Source organism: Pangasianodon hypophthalmus, chromosome 5, assembly GCF_027358585.1.
Source record: "Pangasianodon hypophthalmus isolate fPanHyp1 chromosome 5, fPanHyp1.pri, whole genome shotgun sequence".
Taxonomy (NCBI): Eukaryota; Metazoa; Chordata; class Actinopteri; order Siluriformes; family Pangasiidae; genus Pangasianodon; species Pangasianodon hypophthalmus.
In genome coordinates, this window is record NC_069714.1 from 2,653,737 (window position 1) to 2,673,624 (window position 19,888).

A 19,888-nucleotide genomic window follows, 5' to 3' on the forward strand; every position below is an offset into this window, starting at 1 on the left:
TGAATGAGAGAATAACCTAGAATATAAATTTTAAGGCGCAATACAATGTGAGTTAGTCAGCTAACAGAGCACAGTTTTTGTGTAATAACATAAGGCTTAGCGTTTGGGGATCAGGGACAAAATATAGTGCATATCCCTATCAAAGTTAATTATCTTCTGTAGTCGACCAATGAACACGTTATGGTGCGTTGATGGTATATTAATGGTGAGTTAATGATGAATGAACACATGTTTTGGTGTGTTAATGGTGTATTAATGGTGTGTTAATGATGAATGAACACGTTATGGTGTGTTAATGGTGTATTAATGGTGAGTTAATGATGAATGAACACATGTTATGGTGTGTTAATGGTGTATTAATGGTGAGTTAATGATGAATGAACACATGTTATGGTGTGTTAATGGTGTATTAATGGTGAGTTAATGATGAATGAACACATGTTATGGTGTGTTAATGGTGTATTAATGGTGAGTTAATGATCAATGAACACGTTATGGTGTGTTAATGGTGTATTAATGGTGAGTTAATGATGAATGAACACATGTTATGGTGTGTTAATGGTGTATTAATGGTGAGTTAATGATGAATGAACACATGTTATGGTGTGTTAATGGTGTATTAATGGTGAGTTAATGATGAATGAACACATGTTATGGTGTGTTAATGGTGTATTAATGGTGTATGAACACATGTTATGGTGTGTTAATGGTGTATTAATGGTGTGTTAATGATGAATGAACACGTTATGGTGTGTTAATGGTGTTAATACTAATTCAACTACTGAATTAATTTTCATTTTTGTCTGGATACAATCAAGCAAAATAATGATCTAACAGAAAATTGATTATGAGGTTTGACATATGTTAGCATGTAAGTTATTGTTACAGTGAAATCGAACTTTTTAAATGCTGTAGCCCATATTCCACTCAAGAAGATGAGTTTATGAATTCTCATTAATAAATATGTTGTTCTTTCAGCTGCTCCCGTTAGGGGTGGCCACAGCAGATCATTGATCCGCATATTTGATTTGGCACAGTTTTTATGCCAGATGCCCTTCCTGACACAACGTCTTGGGATCAGCACTGGGATTGCACTGTTGGTTCCCTAGCTGGGAAACGAACCGGGCTGCGGCAGTGAGAGCACTGAGGCCTAACCATTAGTCCTCCAGGGATCAATTCTCATTAATAAATATATGACTCAGAATTACAAGACTTTTATAGTTGCAACGTTATAGACAATGTATGTTAGTTATAGACAGTATATAGTTAAAAATGAAATATTAGCACACTTTATCCATTTAAAATGCTCCAAGACATGCCTCAGAAAAAGAAATGTGGACCTCCTTTTCCTCCTTAGGAGAAAACAACTGAAAAGAATTGTATGCAAATATAAAAATCTTGGGACCACACAGGCACTAAATCATTTAGGAAAGAGGCACGAAAATAACTTCCAGGGATGAACAAACTTTGGTTTGACAGGTTCAACTGAAACCCAAGACAACAACAAAGGAACTGGTGAAGGAGTTTGAGGCATCAGGTACCAACGTATGCACATCCACCATTAAGAGAGTCCTACATCACGTTGACCTGAAAGGCCAAGGCATGCAAGGAACAAGCCCCTACTCCAAGAGTAGTATAAAAAAGCCAGACTGGCCATAATGATCAGCTCTATGCACAAAGAAAATGGTGAGCCTTTTAGTCTGAAATAGACCATTCCATCTGTGAAGCATGAGGGTGGCAGCATCATGTTGTAGGGGTGTTTACTGGAAAAGGGACTGGCACATTTCAGAAAATAGATGGCATCATGAGGAAGAGGATTATCTAGAAAAACTGGAGCAAAACCTTAAGACATCAGCCAGAAAGGTAAAACTTGAAACTAGAAAATTAGAAGACAGAAGCTGTGAAAAATTGAGTTTGAATGTATTTATCCTAAGTGTATATCAATTCAACCATAGTGTTACATACCAAGAACCAGGGGTTCATGATAAAAAAAAGACAGACTATGGTAAAATGTCTGATTCAGGACTGAATCTGGAATCCTAGAGCTGTGAGGTGAACATGCTACCTACTCTGCCACCACGCTGCCCTCTATCTTATATGTAATTATTAATTTTTTTCTGAAACATTGAATGAGGAGATGGCACACAAAATAAGCAAATTTCCCCCTTTTTATTCAGAGTGTTTACATGCTAGTATAAGTGATATTAGATATTCATGGCGCCATTTTAGTGTTTTCCCTTGCTCCCAACAAACCTGATTCAATGAATCAGCTAATTAATAGCCCTTTCTGTGTTAACTTGAATGTGTTAGAACAGGGAAAACACTAAAATGTGCAGGACAGGGGTTGCTCCAGCACCAGGGCAGGGAACATAGCTTTTGGGAATCTCCTTACCTGGGTGTCACTTTCCACAGTGCTGAAATGATATCGAGCCCTTTGTACAGCATCACTGGTGGAGTGTGTACCACCATGCTCATTGTGGCGGTGTACATTCCACTCGGCTATTAGTGCAAGGAATGTGCTATATGTACTTTATTGGGTTATCAGCAATCTACAGACTGCGCACCCTTACATAGTTTTCATTGTCACTGGAGACCTTAACCATGCAAACCTGAAATCATGGTAGTATAGCCAAAATTATTTTGCAACCCATGGAACAAACACATTAGACCTGAAACTTGCCAAACCAGTTCGGAAACGAGTGAGAACCTTGACTGAGGGAGCCATTGCAGCACTTCAGCAATGTTTTTAGCAGACAGACTAGAACATCAGAGAGGCTGCTACACATGACCACACCATAGATTTGGAGGAATACACAGCAGCAGTGACTAGCAACATTAGCAAGAACATAGATGATGTAACTTCTTTCAAGACCATCACCATTCATGCAGATCAGGAGTCCTGGATGACAGCAGAAGTTTCTTGGCTAGGCAGGTGGTGTTAAGAGTCCAGTGGCGCACTGGGCTCTCAACACCACCTGCCTAGTCAAGAAAGCCTGTCCTGCAGAGGATGAAGAGATAAACTAACCTCCCCTCTTTGTTCTTCTCCATCTAGGGAGACAATAGACAGCGTCCTAACAGCTGTCTCAGTGTTTGGTACAGGAACTGAACAGACCCTACAGCAAATTGTAAGAACAGCTCAGAAGATCTTCTTATGGATTATGGACCCTCCTGCTTCTTGCATGGACTCTTTACCCTCCTGCCATCTGGTAGAAGGTACCAGAGCATCTGTGCCACCACCACGAGACTCTGCTACAGCTCCTTCCCTGAGGCAGTCAGAATATTCAACACACTGCTGCCTCCCAACTGCCTCACCTGGACTAATCAAAACTTTCCCAACACCCAGCATTGTTTAACACTCACTCACTTGCAATTTATAATGCTACTATCAGACACTTTTACTATTATAATACACTTTTTTGCTGCTACCTTTCACCCAATATTTCTGCTACACTTCTTCTCATAGTCAATAGTTCAGAGACAATTATTGCACTACTTTTTCCATGCAACACTGGTGTATTTATTGTATTTTTTGCACTCATACTATTTTTTATATTTTTTATACTTGACTATTTTTTAGTTCTCATATTATGCTGTCGTGTCCTGTGTCTTGTGTTACTGTATTGTTATGAAGTTTTTGCACCAAAGATTCATAGTATTGCCTGCTCATACACAGTATGAGTAAAAATGACTAGGGCAAAGCAAGAAGATCACCAAACGTCTGACTGATTCCAAGAATACAGCACTGCCTTACCACAACCAACCATCTAAATAATTTCCTTAATTTAGCACCTTCTGTGTCCACAGGGTAAACATAATTGTACAGAAAACTCATAAAGCTCTTGCTGCCACCTTGTGTTTATCTCAGGTTTTGTTCCAGAATCACGATACAGAGTTAATGTACACACACAGACACACACGCACATCTCAACTCATCTTATCTCATTGCATCTCATCTCATTTCATCTCATTACCATGTGGTAAGTGATGTTTTCAGTGTAATATGAATGAAAGTGTGTTTCCTGTTTCCTCTGCTGAGTGCTTGTGTCTCGTTTTGTTCATAACGAGCTTGAGAGTCACCTTCTTTACTGCAAATCATAAGCTAACGCTAAGCCTGCTATCATCATGGCTACATCAGTGTCATTGTGATGTTTCTGTGGTGGAAATTTTTCTTATTCAAATCAAGTGATGAAACATGCCAAAAGTTTATCCTTGGAGTGTTAAAACCTGCAAATGTCTTAAAGGTCACAAACCTGCGGTTAACGTTGTTTACGTACAACTTCACTAAACAGAAAATCTGAACTCAGAAACAATGTTTGTTTATGACTCCATGATTTGTTCTGGGACAATAAACTTTATTTCAGTTTCATAGAAATATGGCTGAAAATAATTATGTTGATTATTTTGCATGAATAATTAAGTGGTGATCTGGGTCTCCGGAGGACTAGTGTTTAGGCCTCGGCGCTCTCACCGCCGTGGCCTGGGTTCGATTCCCGGCCAGGGAACCAGCCAAATCAAATATGCAGTCGAGTGATCTGCTGTGGTGACCCCTAACGGGAGCAGCTGAAAGAAGAAGAATTAATTGGTGATCTGAATGGAAGTTCATTTAGTGAAGTTACAGCACTGATCTGTAGTCTTCCACTAAAAACCTGCATCTGCACCAGATGCTTCCTTAATTAGAATTTATATGTCAATTACCCAAATACTGTATATAATGTACATGTAATTCAAAACAAACAACCAAACAAAACAAAACTTAAGTGTCAAGGTGGGATGGCCATGTTTAATTATTACTACATTCATTAATTTACAGGGTCCTAAGATAGAAGTAATATACACTGCTATAATATGTGTGTTTGTTAATTTTCTTAATAACTGTGTTCTTTAAAACTTCAGAACATCTTTTTATTATGCTGTATGTTTTAGATGATGCAATTCTTGTGTTTTACATATTTTGTTCATTTGTTTGGATTTGTTCCCTCAATCTGAGTCACTGTGAGTGCTCTCTGTGTGATTAATTCAATAATAAACACAAGTGTGTTCAGATAATGACATACACAAGTCATATGGGGTCTGAATGACAGTTTTGTTGATTTATTAAAATTCCCACAAAGAATATCATTAGAATTAGTTCATTTGTAATATTTCCTTCACTCATTCAGCAACAATGTTGAAACTGGAATAAACATAAATAGGTAAATTGTATTAAATTTCATGGATCTATTTAAATCTATATTATTATATATTTAGATCTATATAAATTTGTGGAATGATTACAGTAGTTTTTTGTTTTTGACTGCATAAAATGTGTGGTTGCTACTAGGGGTGTAATGATGCACAAAATTCAAATTCAATATAATATAATACTGTATGAAAATATGCAATATTGTAAAAGTACGATAATTTAAACTTAATAATGACACAGTTTGCATGATCTATTCACAGTTTGCATGATCTTAACAGCATATAATGAAAGAAAAATTGTGCGTTAGAATTTAACAAAATTAAACACAACTAATTAATCCTTAGCACTCTTGCCAACACTACACATGCTAGTATGCTAGCATATTGGCTCGTGAAATCAGTGTGCTTTGGAAAAACTTTTTTAAAACCTCCATAACTTCACCTGATTCGAGACTAAGAGGATGCTACTGTTTCAAAGAGGAGGTCTTTTATACCGACTTCTATCAGACTGTATGACTCGTCCTGTGCTAGCTGTATAACAACATTGTTTTTCCCCCTCACATTCCAACCCACTGTATTTATTATTATTTATTCTCTTCCTCATGGACATGTTCTAATGACTGTCACCTTATGATCATCACCTGCACTACAACCACATTACTTACTTTTGTTGCTACTTAGCGTCTTATTTTATTCTAATTTAGTTAAGTAATTTCTGTTGTTTATTGTGCTGCTGCAACAAAAGGGGTTCAGTAAAGTATTCTATCACTCTATCTAACAAATCTATTAATTACTATGCAACTTTATTTTGTTGTTCCTGGGTTTATTTCCTAATTACTTCCTAATTATTTACTTCAAAAGTATAGAAAATGGCTATTATTCCCATCAAACTTTGGTTTTGTGACTATGACATTGGTATTTTGAAATTTACCTATTTTCATTGAGAAAACGGGCGAATTTGCATCTTGCATCAGGAACAAAAATTGTGTTACATACTGTTATGCAGACCCATTGAATAAAGAGCCTCATATTGAATGATACAATACAATAATCTGTATCATTACATCCCTAGTTGCTAAACAACCACATGATAAATAATAAGTAGTTTCTATCACCAACATCCTATAGACTTGGGAGTTTTAGCCATTAGAACTTAATAATTATTAGAGGTTTTTTCTTATTCTTAAATAAAAAAAGGTTTCTTTCTTTAGTGTGCCGTATATTTTAGTTTATAGAAAGCTATTGTAGTAAAATAAAAAAAAAGGTATGTTTTCTCTTGCTGTCACCGAAAGAATAAAAGTGTTAAAATTGTATTAGACCTTATTCTGCAATTTCAGAATAAAGTTCAGATTAAAGAATAAAGCTTGTGGCCTTGCGGATATGTCCATATTCACTGCCATTTCACTCAAAAAAAAAAAAGTATTACTGAGTGCTGTTTAATTTTGCACGAAAGTTTCCCTTCTTACTGGACTTTTACTTTAAGTTTTACTTTTAATACTACTTTCACTAATGCTATCACTTAACCTATAAGCACTGCTGGAGGAAAAATTTGGTGATGATGAATGATCACTTTCAAAGGCAGTGTTTGCTTGATAGGCTGGGATATGACATTTATTTGGGCCTGGTACCTGTGGGTCTGCCACCTTGTGGCTTAAATAATTTCTTACATCCCATGATGCCACACAAAGCATCCCACCTCCACAAATACTGAAAATAGCTGATGAGAAAGAGATGTAGACAGCCAGGCCGATCTCATATTTCATCCCAGAAGTAGAAAATGGATTATATGCGTCTCTGATGACATCACAGGTTGTCCAGGATGTAGTGATAAGGCAGAAGAGGCCAGCCAGGACAAAGCATGAACCTCCAGTCACAGCTATGGAGCCCTTGGCATGGCATTGGTAGGCGCATCGGGTACATTTCATGCCCACAGCTGAAAGTATGGCAGCCAAAATTGAAGTGGTGCAGGAGAGCACCATTAAAATCCGGGCAGCCAGCAGATCTTTGGGCAGAGAAAGCATTGATCGATGGAATTCACACTGATAAATGCCAGCTGTGTGGCTAACACACTCCATCCATAGACCTTTCATATAGTATGAAGCGGTGATAAAATTGGTGCTAAAATAAGCGGTTTGGCGCCAGTGAGGAAGCACCGTTGATGTCAGAGTCCCGACCAGGCCCAGGAGACCCAGAAAGAAGCCTAGGAGCTGTTGTGCCATGGTTCCCATCATTGCTGTGTAAAGTTTAGTGACATTAATTGAGAAAAACCTCTTTAATAATGTTAAAATTGTCCTTCAAAGTTCAATTCCCTACTGAGTCTGTGGTCAGTCAGTCACAAGACTGCATGTCAACGTGACTCAAGTGAGAAGCGTCAGGTGTTTATGTCCTCTTGTGATAGGTGAGTAGGAACAGAAACTGTAAGCACAAACACTGTAAGACAGAGAAAAAAAATATTAAATGTACAGAAGTATGTTCATTTTATTATTCAGTGAAATGAAATTTACATAATAATATATGAAAATAAGCTTTTGGTCATCAGTGAATTTCAAATACATTGCAATTTTAGTTTAGGACCAAATTCTGTCTAATGCTCTATAATATACTGCTACTTGAATAGCCCAAAACCGGCTGATTTTTCTGCTCCTGCTTTAAGCTTGGAGATTGCAAGGTAGCCTATTGCCAAGGCTAGACCATGGATACAGCTGATCCAGTCCCACAACCAATTATCTTCTTGTTTTCTCGTTGTGCAAAAACTAGAATAGTTTTTAGTTAATCTTAGTTGGGGAAACAGAAGAGCCAAAGCATGCCATTCTGTTGCTCTAAGTGAAACATGCTTATGAAACATGATTATGCTAGATTTTCTCGATCCACGTTTGGTGCAGCTCACCTTCCTGAATTGGTAGGGATCATGTGATAGAAGTTAATTATTCGGATGGAAAATGGTAGGAGAGAAAACCTCAGGCTTTAAAACATTGCAATACAAATTTGATTCTTAAGGCAATGATTTGATGTTTACGATACCGCTGAATCTGCTAAAATACTATACGATTCAATTTAGTAGCATCTGATAGATTATTTTAAATATCCGTGTTATGGGCAGATCACCTTGCTAGCATATTTATCAGTTTAATCATATGATTTTTTTCCATACCAGTTGTGTGCCCTGGTCTTGTCTTTTTCTTTGATAATTTATAATTGACTTATAATTAATTTTAACTGATAATAATCAATTTATGATTGTTGCCTCAATCCGTTTCAGCTGTTTACGTTAAACTGACGTGTTGGTCCAAATCATCCAACAGTTACACCCCTAGAAAATGGCAAAAAAAAAAGGCAACTATACTGGGTAAAAACAGGCTAAAATATGTTAAAATCAATACAATCAATAAATCGCATTTGAGGCCTGTGAGCTTTCTAATGCACCATTCAGTACACAAGAAAAGCACCAGTCTGCTTAATAACCTGCTTAAATAACAGTATCATAATAAACCTTATTTTAGCTCACAAAACAATCTATACCAGCATGAATCCCCCTACATTCACAGCCTCTTTATAATTCATGTCAACACACACAATACACAATAGTCCAATAGTCTACCATAAATAAGCTCATGAGTGGGCTACTCATGCCACTGGGGGCAATTTCCTAGTTTGCCCATATGGTCTAATACTGGATAATGTTAAGCTAATCAGATTAAATATAGGTTTAGCACCAAGACAAACAAGACATTAAAGAGCCAGAGTCATTTTTCAATATGTTGAGACTCTCCGAAGCCCTGATTTAGATGTGAAAAGCTCCATACAATCCTCACTGTGAAAAACAGAATACAAACAACCCATTGTGTCCAACTGGGACATACCAAAGCAAAAATGGCCTTTTTGCATAAAGAGCATGCTGATTATAAATAGCTTGGGTTTCTTTAACATATTGCATACAGAAACTATTCTCTGGATGATGTCTCATTAACTAATTCATCTAGACCAAAAAAATATGGTCAAATTATGATAAAATATGGGTGGACACATCATCAGTGCCATAAGGGGGAAATGTGCTCTTTGTTATAACAGCCCAGTCCAACAGTACGGTAAAAAGCACACAACATAATATAAAGTACACAATAAATACTATTTGAAAAACAATAATATAATAATACAGGTTAGTAATACACCTATTCTACAGTGATACAGTAATGATACTAAATAAGATTATATAGCTCTGAAATAGCTCTGATAATAATTAAACACTATACAGTCAAGTATTTTTATTATCTTACCAGTAACGCAGCCTATGGGGACAGATATAGAGTGTGTCCACCTCTCACTGAATACACTCTGGAACATCACCGGCTACTTTCTGTACTGCTGTGCTTTTCTCTTTAGATAAACAAATTATTGTGCTTTTCTTTTTTTTCATTCATTCCCCAGCTAGGCGGAAGAGCCACGCCAACATTGCCATCTGAAAGAAAGGCTCTGCCTAGACTATCAATGCCCATTTATTTTCATTGCCGCCCACTGAACAATGCTGCACAGGACTATACCTTTCACTGATGTGATTGATGTGCTTTGGGTTTTAATAAAACCTCAGTCCCTATAAGAGGAAACCTACTCAGTGCTACCATCATGAATAACATTTTACTGTTTAGATTACAATATCCCATTACAATATTTTTAAAAAATAAACTGTGTCTAAGAAACTTGGCACAGTTATGGTGGACATATGACATTTTTAAACAAGTAAACACAGAAACTATAACTATAGACCTCAGGAGCAGTTTTTTTATCCAAGGTCTATCTGGGTTCAGTAAAATAAAGTTACCAGCCATCCAGTCTTTGATATGCCTAATACAACAATAGAGTATATTAAGTATATATCCCTTATAAAGGGGGGGGGATGGCTGTTTTCAGCACAGCAGGAGACATTAATGTCATTTTTCTGAGTAATATCTTCTAAAGGCAGCACATATGAAGGCCCTAAGACTCACTTCATAATTTAAATGTTTTTGGGAAGGGAAAGTCCCTATTTTAACATACAAAATTTTGACTTCATAACCTTATAACCTATATCTGTTAGGTTAGTGCTTCTCTGTAAAATAATTTTATGGTCTATGTTCTGTTTTTGTCAAGCGTGTACAGGGACGTGGGTTTTACTTTGGGGGTTCTGTAATTTTAAGCAGCATACATGTTACATGTGCTGTGACATCACACCTGAATGATAGTCAAATCATTTTTCTTTTAACAGAGAATCTGCTGATTCTGTTAGTTAATTTTCTCTGGCAGCATGGATCTGAACATGTACTACTGTAACATAAATTATAGGTTTATATTAGTGCACTCATTGTAATACATTATCATTCCTATAACGGCTCATTCACAGGGACTTATACTGTTGGTGCTTCACATAATCTAAGCCTAACAATAAACAGATTAAAAATAAGTGTTGGTTTATAACAAAGAAAAACATGTAATTGTTGACATGGTGATGTTTTTGCTTCTATTTATAATCTGCTGTTAAGAGGCAGAAGCAGATGCAAGTGCAGGTAAACAGTAGCTTTACTGAAGACACAGGCAGACAATTCCAAAAAGTAAGGCAGGAATGTAGTCAAAATAACAGGCAGAGGGCAAACGATTAGCAAACAACATGAACTAGGCAGGGCTACGGCAAAACGTGAAACACAAAGCAAGATCTATAACCGGGCAGTGTGGCAATACAAAGGCTTGGTAATGACTGGAGTGAATCACAGAGCATTTACTTCAAAAGATGAGTGTGGAATGACAGTTCCTTTATACTGTGGTCTGTAATTGTGAACATCAGTGTAATTGTGTGTAATCAGTAAGATGATGAATTTGAATGTGAATTTGTCTCTGGTGGTGCTGGGTGTTGTAGTCCGGAGCGGCCATGTTTGTAGACTGTGTAGTACTCTGGTTATTGTAGTTGAATGTTGTTTCCAGCATTGGAAAGACTTTTCTGGAAGACTTTCCTGTGGCGAAAATCTTATTGGCCTAAAAAAAATTGCTGACACCTCAGACTCCCTCCATAAATGTTAAATAAATGTCACTTTACAGAAACACTTTTTTTCATGTTTCTTTTTCAGATAACAGAAAGTTTTATCAGTTTATTATTATTGGCCTTAGATCATCCACCACACAATGCCCTGTGAATGAGCTGTTACTATAGAAATGATAATGTATTAAAACAAATTCATTAATATAACCCATTCTGAAAATGTTTTGCATCAGTCGGCACTACTGTCACAGCTGATGTTTAATCAACTAATCAGTTAATTAACACCTTCTGACTAATCAGATTTTAGAATTCAACAATGCTGTGGTAAGTTATTATTAGTAGTAGTAGTAGTAGAAGTAGCTGTAGCTGCTGGTGAAACAATTTTTGAGGGAGCAGGTTCGCTCAACTCACTGTGTATCCTTCCTTTTAAACTTGCTTCTTGGCTATAATTACAAGTAATAAAAGCAAGTGATTTCATGCGTACCAAGGATGGATTACTGAACTGACCTTCCAGGCACTGGATCAGGGGCCCAAGGAGTCATGGGGCCCCAAAGCCAGAGCCTCCACATAAAGTCGCTCTTAGTCACCCACAGTCAAAGGGTCAAAAGTCTTCCTGAAAAACTGAGCAAATAGCCTACACAATAACTTTGGAGATGTCGAAAGAAAGAAACCATCATTACACCTCCAAAATGAGTGTTTATCACTTCTGATTTCTGTAAGACTTATTGATGCCATTCAATATGGACCCTCCAACTCTGTGAGGAGAAATCCTGAAGAACTACAAAACAACAGCTCCATTAGAACCTTTAACTATCCTCTCAGTGTCCAGAAAGAAATACACAAGGACCCCCTTCCAAAACATTAAATATATATAAATGTGGCAGTTACCAAAGGTGTGGTTCATGAGGAATCCTCAAGTATTTTTCCACCTCGATCTGTCTGAATAGGGCCTACTAACTCACACAACAGCATGGTCCTCCAGACCAGCATACGACTGCATTGTTACTTGACCATAGAGTTCATTTTTGGGAGGCAGTGTGGGCCGTTAGAAGTGCTGAGAATGCAGCCTGATGAAGTGTTTTGTACTGTTAAATATTATGCATATCACTATTTTTTTGTATTATTTTTTATATGCCTACTATTATTATTATATTATTAAGCTTATTATCATCATCCTTCATGAATGTTAAGCTTGTATGGATTAAAGGTATTTTGGCTCAGTAATTTCATAGTGTTTAGCCTGATTTAGATTTAGCCTGTGCTGATTGGGGGTCCAGTCAAAATGTCTAATAGGCATCTTTTACAATCATGCTTGCCAATGAAATATAATAATTGTATCATAAGGAAGAACTGCATGCTTCCTGCTATATGTCTTGTTTAAATTTTATTTTTACATTTCATTACCGCACAGACATCCATGAGGACAGTGGAATACTGTTCATGTAGCTCAGTACTATCTTGTTGACATGTAACCTGTTATTTATTGATTTATTTATGGCCATATAATCCTAAACTAAGGGTGTCGAGTCACAATCTGAGGCTATTAATTTTTTCTTTTTTTTTACTTATTGAACATATTCTATCAATTAACACCAATAACCTAATCTCTGAAATTATTACAGGACGTTTCTAGTATAAAGAAGATCTAACAGAATCTATTTAAGTATATGCATTATTGCAGGATAACAGAATGCATTCTTTTTTAAAGGCTACCAGCTGCTACGGTCAGAAACAGGATTAACCAATTAGGATCATACTTTTACACTACTATTAGCACAGAGAGATCAAGATAAGAGCCAGTGAAGTAGCCTGCTGGAAGAGTACTGGAATTATTTATGGGGTGATGAGGACAGACCAAAATAAAATCATGATTGCATGATCATTTTAAGGCACAATCTCTCATCAAACAATCTTCCCATAGTAATAACATTGCCATAAATTATCTTTATGATAGTTCCACTGAAATTATTAAAATAAACATGTTAATAATAGGGGAACATTATACCTTCTCTTATAAAACCTAACCTACTTTTCTTTTCCTTTTACTGCCCGTGGACCACCAGGGGGCCCCACAATTTTTAAAATGGATATGCAAAAAAGTGCACTTTACTATCAGTTGTTATCAGGTGTTACATGAAGAGGTTAGTGGGTAACTGCTTATACCACTCTCCACATCCGAAGTGTTTCTGAATTATTTTAGATGTGAATGTGACCTACATCAAACGCAGCAAACAAGGCATTGATTTTAAGCAGAGTTTTAGCACAGACATGTGTGGGTGCTGTACAGTTGCAGTTCCTGCAATACGGATAGTGTAAGACTAGATAGTGTAAAAATGTACACAAGTAGACACTGTTTGTAATTTTTTTCAGGTTCACTGGGCCAAAGGAAATGAGGCAGTGAGACATACTTGGCATACGGTAAGCGGTTGCTTAGGGCCCGTGGACCACCAGGGGGCCCCACAATTTTTAAAATGGATATGCAAAAAAGTGCACTTTACTATCATTTGGCAAAGAGGTTTATGTATAATGCAGTTGCATGTGGTGTGAAAAGAAACAGTAATATTACTGACAACAGAAGATCATGAAGAAGCAGTGACCATGAAGTGTTCGAATCTATCTGGGGCGGAAACACGCAAACAGAAAAAAACGAGGAGAGGAGAAATGGACCGAAAACAATGATAGGAAATTAATGCTAACTAATTGGATTTATTCAATGTGTCTGCTATTTTGCTTCTGCTTGCTGATGTAATTGAAATGGAAAAAATAGTGGCTAACTGCCTAGCTAGTTAGAGCACATCTAGAACACATGCCTAAAACAGAATCCCGCAAATTTGGAAAAAACAATATGGCCCATAGTACTGCTCAACATTTTCACACTACCCAGTATTCATAGCAGGTCTGTAGCGTGGTGACCACCATTGCACAGCAGCTGGTATCCAATACAATGGGGGGGTATGGTGGCTTTGTGGTTAGCACCCTTCCTTCACACCTCTGAGGTTGGGGGTTAACCCTATTTCCCACCTCTACCCTATGTGTGCGCGGAGCTGGCATGCTCTCTCAGTGCCTTAGGAAGATAGTATGATTGTGCTATCCAGGGCAGGGTGTCTCCCACCTTGTGCCCCAAGTCCCCTGGGACAGGCTCCAGGCTCCCTGCGACCCTGTAGGATAAGCAGTACAGAAAACGGATAGATGGAAGTGCATACATTTAAGATACTGTTAGCCCTTCTTTTTCCTAGAAACATCCTTTTCTCAGAGCCTACACTGATAAAAAGCTCACTGAATCTATTTAATTCACTTGTGTACATCAGTGCCACCTGAATAAAATCGAACTCCACACCCTTATCTGAGCTGAAGAGCAAACCCAGGTCACTGGCATTCTGCAACATTACTGCTCCACATTCCTGCTGTGCTATTCTACAGCACATGATCTAACCATTTTAATTTACTACTATAAGCTATATGTTGTGTCAGTGCCAATGTCCTCGCATGATTTTATAATGTGACTGGTTTTATGTTCATACTACGTAAACTGATCATGCTCACTTTATATAATTCAATCTAGTAATTAGAAACTTGTTTAAATTAAGTTTAATATAAGCAATGCAATCATGTCTTGATGAGAAACTTAATATTTTTATGTTATATCTGATTGACCACATATTCCACTTGTTTTCAGTGTAGGTGAGAGAGAGGCTGACTGTTTATTGCAGCTATAAAAGGAACTAACTTCTCTCTTGGAAGTTCCCCAACATTAATGATGAATAATGAAAAAATTAATTAAAAAAAAAAAAAGCTAAACACCGCTAACACACCTTAAGACAAGAGGTTAGTGGGTGATTTCCCATGATTATGTGTAGCCACCCACTAACCTCTTGTCTTAAGGTGTGTTAGCGGTGTTTAGCTTTTTTTTTTTAATCAGGAAATTGCCTTAAAAGCCCTAAAACTACAGCACCATTCTGATCAGGTGTCTTCAAAAAAAGTCTTCATTCTTCATGTAACACGTTTTGATATGCAAATAGTCATAACAATGAATTTGCAGATAGGTCCATGACGTCCTCTGGCGACATTTAGTGACCTTTTTGAGGATGCGTTAGCTACCCCGGAAAAAAAAAGCTGGCGACAGTCTTCTGATCTCGGTTTCTGCAAGTGGAAACTCCTGGTTTCCCCGAACTGTGTGTTAACAGAACAGGGCTAGTATGTAAAACCCGCTTTAGTAGTAAGGTGTGTATTTTGTTACTCGTGTAATAGAAGAAGCAGAAGCAGTCGCGCGCGTGAGCAGTATAAATCAGTAACCTGGCGGTTCTGCTGCAGTTTAAGGGGTTTTTAAGGCACTTTGCTGTTATAAAAAGGCCACAGCTAACACAACAGTAACACAACAGTTTAGTGGGTGATGTTCCATTATTATATGTAGCCTGTTTATTACTTTATCTAATCATTTATCATCGGTCACAATATTTTCAAGCGAAAGTCGAGGCTTAGGTGAGTCAGCTAACACTGAGCAGCATCTTTCATTGCTAACTAGCTAGCATGGCTTATTATATAAATGAACGTTCACCATGTTAGCTAATGGCTACACAGGCGACCATGTGACACTTTTTTGTTCCTGTTCATTAAATTAGGTTGGATTATGAAGAAATTTACCTCAACTTATACATCGCACCGTAGAAGCTCTAGACGGCGGCAAAGTGCCGTTAAACCCAGTAACACCAAAAGCCAAAGGATGTCCGGTCAGGGATTCTTCGAGAAACTGCCAGCTGAGGTGTTTGATTTAATATTAAATCACCTGTCAGGTGAGTACATTTTCACCAGGAACGACCTGCCGTTTCCCCGCTCCACCGACGGTTTACCGGTACTCCTGTTTAGCGTCACAAAAACCGTGCATAATTAATAAATAAATAAATAAATAAAACTTATTTAATAAAAATCCAAACATACAAAATTTAACTGTAGTATTTCCAGGTTGTATCAGTGTTCTGACGGATTTTCTGTTCCACCTTAAAGGATCCCGGATTTACGATCTCGCGCTGTATCAGTACTCTACATGAAGAAAGTTTACTGTAGGACATTCACTATAGACTTTCTCAAAACATCTAAAAAAATTCTTTAAAAAAATCTAAAAAGTGTAATCTATCAAAATGCTCAATATAAAGAAACTTTCCTCCGTCATATTTATTAAGGATGTTCATGACTTTAGCTTCCTGAGTGGAGTTTGGGCTGTAAAATGTCCAGTTTCACTGTTCATTAATAACATCTAACGTGCTAACATACTGTGCACCTCTGCAATCTGTTTTTTTTTTTTAATTTATGGGGTTAGAATTGTGTCATATTTCCAAATAAACATTAAAATCCACGAATAAACGTAGAGAGATTCACAAAAAATAAACAAATTCACAAGTAAATAAAATGAGATTTGCAAATAAAAAATGTCACAACTCATAAAAACGTTTGTGCATTTGTGGATTTTGAAACATTTCTAGCGTCAAGACGTGCACACAAATCCACCGACAGGTTGACTCCACCCACCGGCTACTCAAGACAGGGCGGGAACATACTGCACCGTTACAATGATGCTGTTAGATGGTTAAAACCACTCACCTGTTGTGATTAGTGATGGGTCGTTCTTGAATGTGACTCGGGAAGAGCGAGTCGTCTTGGGGAGTGATCCGTTCAGTCGCGCAGCATCCTATAGGGTCTGTACTGGAATCAGTTCACCTGTTTCTAGTCTCCGAGTCTGAGTCGTTCGTTCGTCACGTGACAGTGACAGTCCCATAAGCTTAACCAGTGCAGCCTGAGCCGGAAAGAGAATTGATTAGTTCATCTCTCGGGTCTTTCGAGTCGTTCGGTCTTTTGTCACGTGACCACTTCAGCATTGGATAGAGAAATTAGTTAATTTACAACCTTCCTTACAAACGGGTGCATAGTTATTATTATTATTATTATTATTTACTCTTACAGTTACGTGATGCGTTTCTGGTCTCAAATTGTTGCTTTTCATTTCTGTCATGATGGTTCTTTTCCATAACACTGAATGTGGTAAAGGTAATAAAGAGTTGGTTACGCTTTAATCATTTTGTCCATATGATGGCGAAATCACTTTGATAAAGAAGAGACACTTGTTTTTTTTTTACAGTGCATTCTAATCTTCATAAAATACAATACCGTGTTGTATGATTTATGTCTTTTGAGTTAACCCTTCAGATTAGACTATAGAATAGTGTTACTGTATTTAGGATTCATGAAACATTTCTGAGTCACTCACCATATGTTTAGTCCATAATAAATTACCTTCAATGTTTACAAGTTGTTTTTTATCTGAAAAGTCACATGTACTTACCAATGATACTTAATAACTTGTAACTAAATAACTTTTATACTTGATAACTTAATTGTGCAGTTATTTAATAAATCAGAATGTCTCTGCCCCTCACCTAGTGCAAAACAAAGGGGGATGGGTGTGGAATGGTCACCGTTCCCTTGGTGACAGTCTTGAGTGACAGCTGTCCTTCAGCTGAACCATTGGTTAAACCTTTGTGTGACCCAAGCACATTATATTTCTAAGTAATTCACTTTAACTCTCCAGTTTTATTTCAATTTGGGTTACAACTGTTGAAGCTGACGTTATCATAACCTTAATATTTTAAACTAACATTAATCATTCAAATTCAAAATGTTATTTGCTTTTACTTTATGTCATTATGTCTTTTTTGACCAATCTTCTAATAGAAATATTATACCAGTATGTCAATTCTGCCTAAGAAAAACAATTATTATACCAGCAAACTCAAAATTGGAGTAAAAATGAACAAACTATAAGTACTTTGTAATTGTAGGCTTGGATTATTTTATTATATAGCCTAGTGTTTGTTTACTGAAAGACAGACAGTGAAAGGACAAATTAATCAATATTTTATTTATAACATGGTTTTATTTATTTATAAAATAACACAACAGATCCTCAAGAAACAGTAACAAAAACGTAGTGACAGAAATGGCCAGACCTTTTTTTATTTCTAGGAAAATGCTTATTACACATCTTTTGATAATTTTATGATAATTCCTAAATATGATCCAACATACAAAAAATACAGTTTTACGTTATAGTATTACTGAATGAGGTACTGATCCAGGAAGTGGTCACGTGACAAAAGAACGAACGACTGGAAAGACTCGAGAGATGAACTAATCAATTCTCTTTCCAGCTCAGACTGCATTGGTTAAGCTTATGGGGCTGTCACGTGATGAACGAATGACTCAAACCCGAAGACTTGTCAGATAAGAGGTGAGGTGAGCTAATCATAGACTAAAGATCCAGGTAAACAATGAATTAATGTTTTCCGTTTCTTATAGCATTATAGTTTTGTCTTGTTTGTAGTGTGATCAACGTTTGCGAAAGTAGTAGATGTGTTAGGGAAGTAACACGTAACATTTTAATTATATTTTGCTAAAATGAACGAAATGAACGAAATGACTCCAAAAAATATTCGTTCATTTTGCTGAACGAGACTCAAAGGTCCGAGTCGGTAAAATGATCCGAACTTCCCATCACTAGTCGTGATTCCTCCTGATCAGCCAGGACGAGAGCCTTTATAATATACGAGCTTGGTGAAATATGACTCTGTTCCCGCCCTGATTGTAAAACAAAACCTGTTTGGTTGGCGCGAGAACGTGCTACGATTGGTCAGCGCAGTGTGGCCGTTATCTGATTGGCTTGAGTGGGTGGAGTCAACCTGTCGGTGGATTTGTATGCACGTCTTGACGCTAGAAACGTTTCAAAATCCATAAACGCACAAAAGTTTTTATGAGTTGTGACATAAAAACTTATTCGTAAATTTTTTTATTTGCAATTCTCATTTTATTTATTTGTGAATGTAATTAATTTTTGTGAATCTCTCATTTATTTGTGGATTTTTTGGAATTTGGAATCTGTTTATTTGGAAATATGAAACAGCTCTAACCCCATATTAGTTAGACCATTATTTGTTTCAACTGACTATGCTGCTTTTTGATGAGTGTTATATAAATGCTTTATTAGTTAAATAGTTGGCTGGTGGCAAACAAAGCTGAAAACCACTTTATGTTCTGCAGGATGAACATACAATATATTGTTACATAGCAAATTCAGAGGTTCCCAGTAAAAAAAAAGACTAGGGTAAAATATTTGATTCATGTGAATTTTGATAATCTGCTGAATTGTGTTTCACAGATGAGAGCAAGATTCTTGACATGCGTTGGAAACCCAGAAAAAAGTCATAGCAAATAGTTATAGTAGAAGACACAATTTCTTGCATGTCAAAGTCTCAAAGTCACAGGACTATCAGATTTTTGAGATGTTTTGTGAATGAGGTTATTGGTTATTGCAGAAAGTGTAATTTACCCGCATCTGATCAAGTCATGTCAATGGCTTTATTGTTATTTCAACCATATACAGCTAGTTAGTACACAGTGAAATGAGACAGTGTTCCTCCAGGACCATGGTGCTACATAAAACAACACAGAACTACAAGAGACTACACATTTTTTTTTTTTTACATAGAGTGCATGTGCAACATATGGAAACAGCACAAGACAGTACAATAACTACAATAACTATTAGGAGTCTGATGGCTTGGGAGAAGAAACTGTTGCACAGTCTGGCCGTGAGGCCCGAATGCTTTGGTACTGATTGCCAGACGGCAGGTGGGTGAAGAGAATGTATGAGGGGTG

At 37.0% G+C, this 19,888-nt stretch overlaps 2 protein-coding genes across 5 annotated transcripts in view; one reads left to right on the forward strand and one right to left on the reverse strand.

Annotated features, from left to right (window-relative positions):
• Window positions 1–5,073: 5,073 nt before the first annotated feature.
• LOC113546994 (claudin-14-like) lies at window positions 5,074–15,948 on the reverse strand. 3 transcript variants are annotated; one of them, XM_034304321.2, is made up of 3 exons: window positions 15,827–15,948; window positions 14,298–14,343; window positions 5,074–7,611 (listed from the first exon to the last, which is right to left on the reverse strand). In XM_034304321.2, the coding sequence occupies exon 3, from the start codon at window positions 7,410–7,412 to the stop codon at window positions 6,660–6,662; it is 753 nt and encodes a 250-aa protein (XP_034160212.1). In that variant the 5' UTR covers window positions 7,413–7,611; window positions 14,298–14,343; window positions 15,827–15,948; the 3' UTR covers window positions 5,074–6,659. The 3 variants fall into 3 exon arrangements, with proteins under 3 accessions (XP_034160212.1, XP_026802934.1, XP_026802935.1); XM_026947133.3 differs by lacking the exon at window positions 14,298–14,343 and having other exon boundaries at window positions 15,827–15,945; XM_026947134.3 differs by lacking the exons at window positions 14,298–14,343; window positions 15,827–15,948 and adding an exon at window positions 9,456–9,695.
• The window catches only part of LOC113546993 (F-box only protein 47), a 31,745-nt gene continuing 26,990 nt past the window's right edge, over window positions 15,134–19,888 (forward strand). For both annotated transcript variants that reach the window (XR_008301868.1, XM_026947132.3), the window contains exons 1-2: window positions 15,134–15,664; window positions 15,805–15,975. Coding sequence is in view for 1 of the 2 variants with exons in the window: in XM_026947132.3 (XP_026802933.1) it covers window positions 15,813–15,975 (163 nt within the window). In the remaining variant the exon portion in view is untranslated. The remainder of the gene's footprint in view (window positions 15,665–15,804; window positions 15,976–19,888) is intronic.

Excerpts from the sequence above, each read along its gene's own strand:
- LOC113546994 (XM_034304321.2), bottom strand. The coding sequence starts at position 7,412 with ATGATGGGAACCATGGCACAACAGCTCCTAGGCTTCTTTCTGGGTCTC.